The sequence below is a fragment of the Schistocerca americana genome, chromosome 1 (assembly GCF_021461395.2).
Source record: "Schistocerca americana isolate TAMUIC-IGC-003095 chromosome 1, iqSchAmer2.1, whole genome shotgun sequence".
Taxonomy (NCBI): domain Eukaryota; kingdom Metazoa; phylum Arthropoda; class Insecta; order Orthoptera; family Acrididae; genus Schistocerca; species Schistocerca americana.
The window spans coordinates 913863737-913876926 of NC_060119.1; the positions used below are offsets into that span (position 1 = coordinate 913863737).

The following is a 13190-nucleotide window of genomic DNA, read 5'->3' on the forward strand; positions in this document are numbered from 1 at the left end:
CTAGTTCTCTTTCAAGACACCAGAGTAGCCATACTTGGTAACGTCGTGGTACCAGTGGCAACCTGGTGAGAGGCACACGTGATCTTAATCCTGCTGCAAGCAGACGGTTCCTAGTGGTCCCTCATAATACAGCAGATGTAACGGTGTTCGGTCGGTTACCGCTGCTCGCATGATGCGTCGATCTTGTCGTGCGTCTGTACATCGCGAACGTCCTGAACCTTTTCTACAAGTGTGGGAATGGTCCACAGACCACTTTCTAAAGCATGCGCAGCAATTCGTCGATGCGTCCATCTAGCGTCCCATGGGCACACATTGCGATCCCCCTCAAAAGGCTGAAGCTGTTCAACAGGAGTACATACACGTCGGTGGGGCATGGTTGTCCCCTACAATGAATGTTGCTAACATTGATCACCTCTATACTCTGCACAGTTACCATCTGCAGAGTCAAAGCAGAGGGTGGACAGGCAGGCCTCGTGAGCGCAACTGATCGCCGCTGACCGTGACAAATGAATCTCTAACACTGCAATACCTCTGTACGCACATACGGGGAAAAGAAACCTAACTTTTTTTGACTTATCTATTCACATTTTAAGCACAAACCTTCAGTCTCCTTTAATGTTCTCTTCACTTGCACTAATTTACTTGTCTAATCTTTTATTCCATTGTTCAAAACGTTGCTTAAATTCTTGTTTTCGTAATGCTTGAACGCGCCTCCTCCGTTTTCTTTTCTTCACGTCAGCAACATTTGCACAACGCTTTCCTTTCATGTCTCTTTTTATTGTAGGAAACGAAAAACAAAATAAGTCAAAAAGTCGCACGCGTCAAGGTCAGGTGAGTATTGGGGGGGGGGGGGGGGGAGGGGGGGTGTATAGAAACGAAGCAGGGGTCATACAATTTTTGGTCAAGAATTGTCGTATAGGCAGGGCAGGCCAGGGCTGTGCTGTGTTAGCAAGGGCATTGTCATGATAGAAAAACTAGTCACCCTACTGCCACAAATCAGACCACTTCCACCACGCACTGTTGCACAGTTGCACAGTCCCTTCAAAACTTCCAAGCAGAAAGCTTGGTTAACAGTCTGACCTTTCAGGGCAAACTCTGAATGGACGACTCCTCTCACATAGCATCGGTTTCGGTTTAATGTTTGGTTTCAGCTGATGAGCTTTCTTGGGGCGAGGCGAACTTGAAGTCTTCCACCGGCTTCGTTGTTGCTTTGCTTCAGTATCGTTAAGCATAGCACCAAGATTCGTCACCTGTGATAATTTTTGAAAAAAAAAAAAAGTTAGGATCATTTCGGGACACTTCTTCCAACGCACTGAATGCTTCCACGCGACCTAGTTTTTGTTCAGCAGTCAGCAGACGTGGCACGAATTTGGCAACCATCCTTTTCATTTCCTAACCTCCTGTCACAATTCTCTTTATAGAACTCCACGTCACTCCCAACAGCTCCAAAATTTCTTCACTGGTCCGTCGTCGATTTTTGTTGATGACTGCACAAATGTTCGGGCCGTGAAAGAACGACGAAAACGAGGTTTATCATCATCTGACATTTTTGAAACGGGAAAACTACTCAGACACTTAAGTTTCCCTCAACGCATCGTTCTTGTACGCAGTTTTTAACATTTCAAGAATTTCTGTAGCACTTTTTCCAAACAAAAAGCAGAATTTTACCACCGCACGTTGTTCACGAAAATCAGCCATTGCAAAGTAACAATAATAAGAAACAGTTGTCACTATAAACTAAGCCGAAACCAGTCCTGATCATATCAGGGACGGCGCTCGGCTTACTGATTGCAATGTTGACTCTGTGCGTTGCGAGCGGCAAAACGTGGGACTACGGAAGTTCTGCCTACAAAAAAATTAGTTCGGTTTCTTTTGGGTACCTCCTCATATTATACCCTGGTGCCACTGAACACAATCCTTGAGGGTGTTGCATTTTTTCCGGCAGTGTATAATGGACCACTGACATCTGATGGTAATGCTGGTGCAATAACACGAATGTGATTCCACAGTAACCAAGGATTTCTCATGTTTTCAGTCAGTTAAATATAATTTTTTAGCGACTATATCTGATGTAGATTTCGTAAGATTTAGAAACAGATAGGACTGTTAGGAGAAAAGAGGCTGTGTATAGGCTGTTCGTACAAATGTGTTATGCAATTTTAGCATCAGCTACATGTCAGGTTTACAGTATTGTATGTTATAAATGTATGAACTTATCTCATGTAAAATCAACGAGAAGTTGGTGAAGATACGGGTTCAGGAAAAGTATAGTACAGATAAGGTAATGTTTTTAGTAGTTGTTGCTAGGCCTCGTTTTCAGCATAATACATCGAGTAGCTCTCGTACTACGGTCAATCCATGTACCGGTAATCAGTTATTCTTCAGAAACGAATTTATGCAGTTACCTTAGATGACACGCAAACAGGTAGGTACATCATATATACCGGTACTTTCGGTGGAACAGTTAACTGATAAATGCCAAGCAAATTCATTTTCTTTCTCTATAGATCGCTGAGTTCATGCTCACATTGCAATCACACTCACTAACGCTTTTGTTTCTCCACACAGCTGAAAGTGCAAGAAGTCCTGAAGAAGAGAGAGCGCTTCCACAAGGAGCACGAGGAGGTCAGTTGAGAACATCACTTGCTTCAGTGGCTGTCTTCGAAGCTTTTAGTGCATCGCTGTTACTTCCCATTTCTTCCACTATTTAGCGAAATACAAAATACGTTCGAACTCGAAAAACAGTATTTTTAGAACATTTGTATTGTGTAGAAGTTACCATAGTGATGAGCTTTCTGTTGTGTGTAAGCATGCTTTGTATCTGTTGTTTAAAAAAACCGCTTATATTTTGTTCTGCATGTACATGTCAAACGGAATCGCTGGCAATGACTGTAGAATAGTTAGTAATTAGTTTCTGGAGGGGGTAAAACACTTCGAGAAAACGCCATGGTAAAATATTGCAGTATCATTTTTGTATGTGAATGTGAACTGCCTTTCGCCTTCTACATCCTTGGACGGCCATCTACGGGCTTCACTTGGGAGCTGTCATTAGTTCAGGAATTTCTTTCCCAGCTACCCTTCTTTTGAAGGACGTTTAAAATATTGTAACCACTTTTTCACTAGTAATCTCTTAGTGTGGATTCTTCTACATGCGACGGCTCAGTTTTAACTTTACAGTGGAAAGTCATACAGACACAATTTTCCCCGCTCGCCCCCCCCCCCTTTCTCCTCATGCGCGCCCCCCCCCCCCCCCCCCCCGTCCACCACCATCCTTCCCCTTTCCCCATTTGTACGTTTGTATTGCTTACAGGGACTCTCTCTTAGCGCATTTAGTCACACTGGCATTCAGTCTAAGATACCATATATTTTCAAGAGCGATGTTCATTTGAAATTTCAAATATGTGTAGATTCTGAAAAGACTGGAATAATTAAAAGACAACTACTATGTTTCTTATTTTTTTGTCCACTTATCTATTTCTGTTGTCGCCATAAGGGAACAAATGTGCAAAGACATGTACGAGTTGTATGCAAATTATAATATCTTAAAGTGTGTTGTTGTATTCTTGACGTACTACTCTACCAAGTAGTTGAAAATTAGTTTTTGTCCCAATATAGCCTCCTTGAATAAGAACAGGTTTTACACCACGTCGGCGGCATCCCTGCACGGTGGCTGTGCACGCTTCTTTAGGGGCTGTTGGGCCCACTAGAAAACTGCTGATGCACGTGCAGCCCGACTGAAGAGCCAGCGAGAGCATCCTTCACCGTTGGAAAAAGCCAAAAATCTGGAGCATTTGCTGGTTTGGGATTCTCAAAGCCCCGATCTGAAACACACCGCCGGCCGGAGTGGCCGAGCGGTTCTAGGCGCTACAGTCTGGAACCGCGCGACCTCTACGGTCGCAAGTTCGAATCCTGCCTCGGGCATGGATGTGTGTGATGTCCTTAGGTTAGTTAGGTTTCAGTAGTTCTAAGTTCTAGGGGACTGATGACCCCAGAAGATAAGTCCCATAGTACTCGGAGCCATTTGAACCATTTTTTTGAACCACACCGAACATCTTAGGAATAACCCAGAGTCGGTCCTGTTCCAGAGCAATTCACGGAAATAACCCACAATACTTCTGGGCACTCTCAATGCACCAGTGCATCATCGTATATTACATTCTTTAACAATAGCGAAAGAAGATATTAGTTGCAGTTAATTAAGTAGTTGGCATTTTCATGCCAAGTAGAAGTGGCCATTCGATGATTTTTGGACGTATAGCATTCCCTATCGGTCATACGTCATCGGCATTTAACCGTTAACGTTTGATGTAGGTGCGTAGTCATTTTGCCAGGAAGGTTGATCTACACTAAACGTTCGCACCCCATCGATAGATCGATAACCACAAGAATACTGTATTCTCAGTGGCTCAACTACTTCTTAGAAGCAAACTCAAAAAGTGATCGTGTATCGTAAGTCTTTCATACCCTTAGCCATTCTACCATTCTTGAGAAAAAGGGAAATATTTTGGTCGCAGCTCCAACAAGTAGGCCACTTTTATAATTCGCCAAAAGATGGTGACGGTAGACTCTTGAATCTTCATCGTATGGCTAGCACCTCCCGTCGGGTAGACCGTTCGCCAGGTACAGGTCTTTCGAGTTGACGCCACTTCGGCGACCTGCGCGTCGATTGGAATGAAATGATAAAGATTAGGACAACACAACACCCAGCACCTGGGCGGAGGAAATCTCCGACCCAGCTGGGAATCGAACCCAGGTCCTTAGGACTGACATTCTGTCGCAGCCTGCTGAGAATTGGGGAACTCTCTTACTATATTCAATGGCATTTTTTTGAAGCTGCGCGATTTTAAGAATGACCCTGCTCCCTTCGGTGTATAATAATCAAGAAAAATTTGTTGCCCATATGCTCGTCAAGTGAAGAGCTTTCTGAAGAAACAGTTAGTGAAAAATTTTTCCGTTCTCGTTGAACAGTGAATACAGGGTTATGTCGCGGTATCTGTAGATGTTTGAGGGAGAGGATGAGGAGAAAGTCCCAGAAAGTTCTGCAGATATTTATACACGTCTCTGTGTCAATGCACTGTTACGTATGAAGCACACTGTGCAAGTGCTAAAATAAAAATGGTACTAGCTTGCTATCCATGGTCCTACCAAACTTAATTCATTTCGCCTTTCTTCAGTTTCTAAAAATGAATTTAAAACTGAAGAGTCGAAGATGTACAGTGCAGGAAACTCAAGGAGAAACGCAGACAACACGAAACAGTTGAAGAATAATTCGAGGATAAGTTTCGACGTGGTGTTTAATAACTCTTCACAACAATGAATTTGCTACTGGGTGTAAATATTGCGAGTATTACGTAACAGGGTGCGATGATTCCGATTTTGCAATCGTAAATGTTGTAGGACGTCTGGTTTAAACTTATAGCTGAAAGTTATATGATAAAAGCCTGTACATGGCTTAATATGTAGCTGTATTAACGAGCCATGTTCGATGTACGATTGTGTGTGTGTGTGTGTGTGTGTGTGTGTGTGTGTGTGTGTTTGTGTGTGTGTGTGCGCGCGCGCGCGTGTGTTCTCAAGGATTGAGATACTCTGTTTTATGCGTCTGTGGAAAGATAAGTGTGTAGTAGTGAAAACAAACAGGCAGACTTGGACAAGTTCTAACTCGTCCTCGAACTACAGCATGCAGGCAGGATTCAACATGTTTAATAAAATTAGTTCCCGTCAGTTTCTCCTGTTCGTCCATCAGTCTGATTCGGAGGTGTCTAGAGAATAGTTCGTGCTAGTGTGGCTCTGTGTTTTATTAATCAACAGTAGCAGTAACATGCATTTAAGTGATTTCGGATAAGACGATTCGGTAATACGGTATATGATAATTCAGTAAACGAAAAATGAATAGGCGCAGTTGTGTAAATTGCCCAGACTGATTTTGTTACCTTTGTGGCAAGGATAGGACGTCCGACCAGCGCAAGAACATGACCAGAGAGCTACGTTTAGCTTACAAACATTACTTCAGATGTGAAATCGGAGGTAAAAAAAAAAAAAATACTTGGCTCCTCATCTCTGTTGCATCATGTGTTAACTCCGGCCTAACCCAGTAACGGTAAGTGAAGTCGAATGCGGGAGCAGAAAAATCACCACTCGGATTGTTATTTCTACTTTATCAACATATACGTGTACAGCTAAAAGAACAAGTAAAAAATCATGTATCCGGATTGTCAGTCTGCTCTGAAGCCTGTGGTGCATACTATAGGTTACCCAGTATCAATTCCTCCTGCATCCGATGCAATGAACAACGGAGAAAGTGATACTGAAGGTAGTGACAGTGACACAGGAGCTACAGAATACACGACTGATCCCCACAGTGACATTAAAAAGTCACTTTTGATCAACCAAGCCGAATTGGACGACCAGGTTCGCGATTTGTCCTTGTCGAAAGAAAAGTCTGAACTGTTGGGTTCCAGACTGAAGGAGTGGAACTTATTCGAGAGAGGTGCTACAGTTACGCGCTTTTGAGATCGCCACAAGAAAATGCGGGCATACTATGCTGTTGAAAGCGGTATTTGCTTCCGCCATGACGTTACAGTGCTCATAAAGAAACTAGATAACAAAGACGTAGCAGAAGTTTGGAGACTTTTTATTGACTCTAGCTCAAGTAGTCTCAAAACTGCACTACTACACAATGGCAACCAGAAACCGTCAATTCCTATTGCTCGTGCCATGAGTATGAAGGAAACGTACGAAACAATGAACACTGTCTTGATGCTGATTAAGTACTTAGAGCATAATTGGAATATCTGCGCCGATCTGAACGTTGTAGCCCTTCTGTTAGAAATGCAGACAGGGTATATAAAGCACATGTGCTTTCTTTGCCTGTGGAGTAGTCACGGTGACAAGAATCACTATACAGTGAAAAATTGGTCACCCAGAAATTAACCTGTAGGCGCACAGCACAGCGTTCATGTGCCTCTTGTGGATCGCTATAAGATTTACTTACCTCCACTCCATATCAAACCGGGTCTTATGAAACAGTTTGTTGCAGCGGTGGCTAAAACAAATCGTAGTTTTCAGTACCTACAAGACAAAAAGGCAAGTTTGGAAAGATGAAAACTAACGCAAGATTGAAAGCTGAAGTCTTCGTCGGACCAGAAACACGAAAATTGATTCGAGATCCACAGTTCAGATTGGTGCTCACGGAACGAGAACTATCAGCTACGGACACATTTGTGCTTGTTGTGCACAGCTTTTTTGGGAACCACACAGCAGAAAACTGTGCAGAAATTGTGGACAACTTGCTAACAGCCTTCCAGCACTCGGTTGCCGAATGTCATTAAAGCTGCATTTCTTACATTCGCGTCTCACCTTTCCATCAAATATGGGAGGCGTGAATAAACAAACATTTACAATTCGACTACCGGTCGTTACGTGTTAATACGCCCATAGGAACTTCTCGGCAGTACCTTATGCATGAATCACCAGATAGTTTTAAGACATTCGTCTGTGGTGATCAGCGTGGCAATAAATCATTTCTCCTCATATTAAAATGGTCTACAAAAGACCCTAAAAAATTCAGTACCATCAAGTAATCACCAGAAAACATCAAATTTATGGTACATTCCATTGATGGCCATAAAATAAAATGACCAAACTTTCAGACTGACACAGATTTTTTAAAGAGTTCTGATGTTTTGTGTCGAACGCTTAGAATTCATCAAGTACAGGACCAAATAGAGAGACGTGGACTGATTTCTAAGGTTACTTTGCAGCTTATTTTGATCCACTTACATATTTCAGTAGTTATGAGCTGTGGAGACTCCGAGTTGCTTTAATCGCACGTTTTTAAATGATGAAACTGATAGAACATCAGAGCAATGAGACAGTGGGTAGGACATGGAATAATCACCGTATGCAGAGCTGTAAAGTGTAAAGAGTGGTTCCGTATACCACGCATATCCTGTTCGGAAAGAACAGCATTCAAATACGTGTCCGTACATCTGTATATAGTTTCTCCGTGATTGTTCTAAATTAGTCTCAGCGAATGACAGGATTTTTCCCTAAACAAATAACGACTGATCACTTCCCTCTTCTTGTACACCTGCGGTAGTGTACCTAATGATCACGACGCCGGTAAGCCCCTAAACTGTAACCTTCCCTTGGTTCTCGGTAACTTACTTGAACAGAGGCCCCTGGAGCATGCTGAAGGAATATTATGTTTTGTTGTTAGCAATTTCCTTTTCGTAGCAGTCCAGTTGTGAACACCCACTATTTGAAACACACTCTACCAAAGATGATGGTCGAGACGGATCGTAGCATCACGCACGTCAGTAGTCCAATTGACTCTTCAAAATGCGTGCAACATCAGTGCAGTCTCCCATTATGTTTGTGTGAGACTTATTCTAATATACGAACGACATTTTCTACAACGCGGATATCGTCAATCCACGGGTTTGAGCCGAATCATTCGCTCTCACTATGCACCGAGACGTCTGCGGCAGATGATCGCTTTCGAGCATATGTTACTAAGCGTCGTGGTACGATTTGCAAAACGTGATATTATGCGTCGGCGTGTGTTGTCACCTGCGATCAGAACTAATATGTGTTGCGGTACGGTATTGCTTCTTCTATACTAGTGAAGACAGAATTTTAACTTACGCTTAGAACTACAAAGACTTTATTTGCAAAAGAATCGGTATATTTTTTACAAGCATGCTCTTTGGAGTACTTTTTACAATTACCTTTATGTGCCAAGTTTACATTTATCTTCCTCAAATACTCAGTGTGCCTTACACCGAACGTTCGGCAGACATCCAGAAAACAGTCACACATGTTCCGTATTTATATGACCACGTATGGAGTTACTGTTTTCACTGGTTTTGCTATAGGGTGTCAAAGTCCACACAAAGCTTTTGGAAGGGGAAGCACGCAGACGTTGTCTTCCACAAACACCAACAACAAGTTGATATAGAAATAAATCACGCTTGTGATCAATGGTGCAATGTGAGTTCCGTTCTCACCTTGAGCTATAGGGAGTGCAGTGCTATACTGTCGACAAAAATCGCGCTTCTTAGTAATCACCGAAATGCAGCGAAACGCACAAGAGACCTCTACCGGGAACAACATGAGTCGTTAACTCTCAACTGGCGCCAAGATAAACTTTTATTTGTGCTGCTTTAGTTAAAACTCACCCCAAATTTATATCTTCGTTCATGTAGAACATATAGTCTTGTGAAATCCGATGGCCGGCCGAAGTGGCCGTGCGGTTAAAGGCGCTGCAGTCTGGAACCGCAAGACCGCTACTGTCGCAGGTTCGAATCCTGCCTCGGGGATGGATGTTTGTGATGTCCTTAGGTTAGTTAGGTTTAATTAATTCTAAGTTCTAGGGGACTAATGACCTCAGCAGTTGAGTCCCATAGTGCTCAGTGCCATTTGAACCATTTTTTGAAATCCGATGAATCATTAAAATACCCTGAAGTTCCGTCAGTGAACAACCCTTAAACGAAATCATATTATTCCCTCCCTGGAATAATGGAATGAAATTCCAGGAAGGCAATACTCGATCACATAACCTTCAGAATGCCTGTGTCATCTGTGCAGAACAACTAGAAACGCTTCGTCCCAGACTTTTCTGTCCTCTACATACGCGACCGCTCGAATGAGAAACAAGCTGGTCGGAGTGTCTCGAAATTGCGTAGCAATGAATTGTGAGGACTGGTATCAGTGCAACCTGGCAAACGATAGCACATCAGCAAGTCAGTTTCACTTGATGTCACGGCCTGTTTATTTTAGCTCAAACTAAAAGGTATGTTTAGACTGGCCAGAAATTGTAAACATTTACTGATGTCTCAAGCATTTCGCTCATAGTACTTAAATTTTATCTTCAGAATTTTATTTTCGAGTCGCGAGATATCACCAGCGATACAAGCGGAATTCTTCGTCAACCTATCAATCGGTCGATGAAACGGACCTCCCCAGACACGGTGGCGCAGAGGTGAAATTCCAGGCAGAATGCACGCATCGCACTTGATAGCTTTTGTTGCCCCAGGGGCCACCGGGAGGGCCAGAGTTGATGACGCTGTCAGCGATTTCGCCTTTTGCTGATACCGCCCCGGGTGCGACTGCGGGTCCCCTCCTTTTGGCTCTTCTTCCCCCTGTAACTACCGCTGCCGACCACTTAATTCCCAAGCTGCAAATAATCATAAACCTCGCTCACGCGCGCACGCCCTGCGCGTCCTGTTAGTGGCGGGAACGCGGGGGGCAGGCGCTCCCTCTACCTTCAGTACAATCACGTCCTCCACCAAGTGGCGGCTCCCACGCGGACTGTGTCCGACAAGAATAGGAAACCAAGTCAATAAACAACGAGGGTGGTGAAACGACGAGCCGTGGGAAGAATAACCCTTGTGAATTTGGCTGTAACACACGCTGTTTCAAAAAGATTCAAATTGATTTCACAAGACTAATCTTCTAGGCGAATGAAGATCTAAACTTTGGGTAACTTTCTACTTACGCCAGTTGTAAGTTACCCCTCCAAATGGCTGCTGGTAGGGGTCCTCTTCCTATTTGCTCGCTCGCTCGTTCAATACACAACATGCATCGAGCAGATATTGCGATAACACGGCAACAAAAGGCGTTTTACGGTCTCCCTCTTCAACATAGCACAATTCAGTAAAGCTACGCGGCGTGATTTTTAGAGCTTCATACCTCAGTTGGTAAAAACAGAACCCTTATAGGATCACTTTGTTGTCCATCTGTCTGTTCGACTGTTAAGACCCCTTTTCTCACAAGGGAACCTCCCCATCGCACCCCCCTCAAATTTAGTTATAAATTGACACAATGGCTAGGCCTTGAAAAACTGAACACAGATCAATCGAGAAAACAGGAAGAAGTTGTGTTGAACTACGAAAAAATAAGCAAATTATACAAACTGAGTAGTCCATGTGCAAGATAGGCAACATCAAGGACAATTTAGCTAATGAGCGCCGTGGTCCCGTGGTTAGAATGAGCAACTGCGGAACGAGAGATCCTTGGTTCAAGTCCTCCCTCGAGTGAAAATTTTATTTTCTTTATTTTCGCAAAGTTACGATCTGTCCGTTCATTCATTGACGTCTCTGTTCACTGTAATAAGTTTAGTGTCTGTGTTTTGTGACCGCGCCGCAAAACCGTGCGATTAGTAGACGAAAGGACGTGCCTCTCCAGTGGGAACCGAAAACATTTGATCGCAAGGTCATAGGTCAATCGATTCCTCCACAGGAAAACACGTCTGATATATTCTATACGACACTGGTGACGGCATGTGCGTCACATGACAGGAATATGTTGTCGACCCACCTAACTTGTACACTTGGCGAATGGATAAAAAGATTCTTCTACCTTGCCCGACTTAGGTTTTCTTGTGGATGTGATAATCACTCCCAAATAAATGTTGAAAACATAAGAGTTTGTCACACAAACTGTAACAAATGAATGCAACAGTTTCACAGTCGCACAGTTTTCCCTGTGCTCTGTCAAAACATATGTTTTTTACGTTTTCAAATGTTTCCGTGCGTAGACCGTCAAATCCTGTATATGTCCAAGCAAATCTGAACATGTCCTGGAATTTTGGAGAGCGAAGTTGATTATGTGTGAGTGACTGAACTTTGATAATTATCTGAAAATAAAAAATTAAACTTTTCACTCGAGAGAAGATTTGAACCAAGGACCTCTCGTTCCGCAGCTGCTCACGCTAACCACGGGACCACGGCGCTCGTAAGCTGACACTCTCCTTGATGTTGCCTACCTTGCTCATGGACTACTCAGTTTGTATATTTTGCTTATTTTTTTCATTGTTCCACACAACTTCTTCCTGTTTTCTCGATTGATCTGTGTTCAGTTTTTCAAGACCTATCCCTGTGCCAACTTACAACTAAATCTGAGGGGGGTGCGATGGGGAGGTTCCCTTGTCAGGATCGAGTAGGGGTGTCAAATTGAAGGTAATGTAAAATACTAAGATATACGGTCCCTTGGCGACGTTAAAAAAATTGTTTATAAGTCCGCACAGTCAAAAGATACGGCTATTTATGTCACATATTTTGATACACGCATATTGACTCACCACAACCTATAGATGAAGCATCTGCATACACAGAGATTAAGTTTGTACGGAACCTTCAGATCGCGAGCCCTACTCTCACTTAGCCTTTTCGTATGAGATTACGGCGTGCACCTCCTACAGCACGAAGCATTCTGGCAGCAGAAGCAGTGTCGAGACATTATTTGTTTATGTAACGAGGTATCCACGGATCTTTTCCACGTGCTCGTTCAAGGCACATAGCTCATTCAACAGATCTTTGTACGTAGCCCACGGAAGTCTAACCGTGATGACAGCTGAGTATTAGCCATTTCTGAAGTATGCGTCTGTCTTATTTTACTACAACTCTTTAGGATGGTGATAACAACATGCTAGGTTTTGTGAATTAATTCCAACTTACGACTTCCGCCAAGGTAAACCATTAGTTTCGATGCGTGAATTAAAATCTCCATAATTTTCTGTCCTCATTCGTGTAAGTGATATTGTCTTGTTAAATCAGATAATCTTCCCAAAACATCCTAATGAAATGTATGTGCCCATAGGGTTTACAATACAGCCAGGAGAGAATAGAACTTCTGCGTTCAGCTTTTTTTCTGCCATAATTCGCCACAGAAGATTGCTAAATGACAGACATATTGGCGCAGGTTTAAGAAGGACTGTCGTCCCACTTCAGACAGGACAGTTTACGTCTTAATGGCCACTTGAAACAAGGTCACGACCGACAGACATGGCTACTGCCATTGAAACAGAAGATCGAACTAGATAAATTAACAAAGAAGCTGAACATTTTCCACTGTAGGCACTTTTATTGGGAAGACAAGACATACCCCTTGGGATGGTTGCTGAGGATGCTACTAGCTGAACAGTAAAATGCATGAGGAGTGGTCATGTTGGAACACGTCTGATGTGTAATGGAAGATGGTGGCGCATTTCCATCAACACTGGCGATGAAATCTGGCTTCAACATTTCTACACGAAAGAACAACATGTACGGTCCCAAAAGCAAGTATTTTGTCATTATTTCAGATGACCAAGATATGTAAATTTTAGAGTGTACAGTCTTACCGATCTTCCGATCAGATGATGTTGCCAGAAGTGCACGAAATTCCACCACACAGCCGATCTTTCATGA

At 43.1% G+C, this 13190-nt stretch overlaps 1 protein-coding gene across 1 annotated transcript in view; it reads left to right on the forward strand.

The window, feature by feature from the left end:
- Positions 1-13190, forward strand: part of LOC124595108 (SAM and SH3 domain-containing protein 1-like) — a 427338-nt gene that overhangs the window by 365405 nt on the left and 48743 nt on the right. Inside the window, exon 6 of the mRNA XM_047133709.1 lies at positions 2569-2625. Within this exon, the coding sequence (XP_046989665.1) occupies positions 2569-2625 (57 nt within the window). The remainder of the gene's footprint in view (positions 1-2568; positions 2626-13190) is intronic.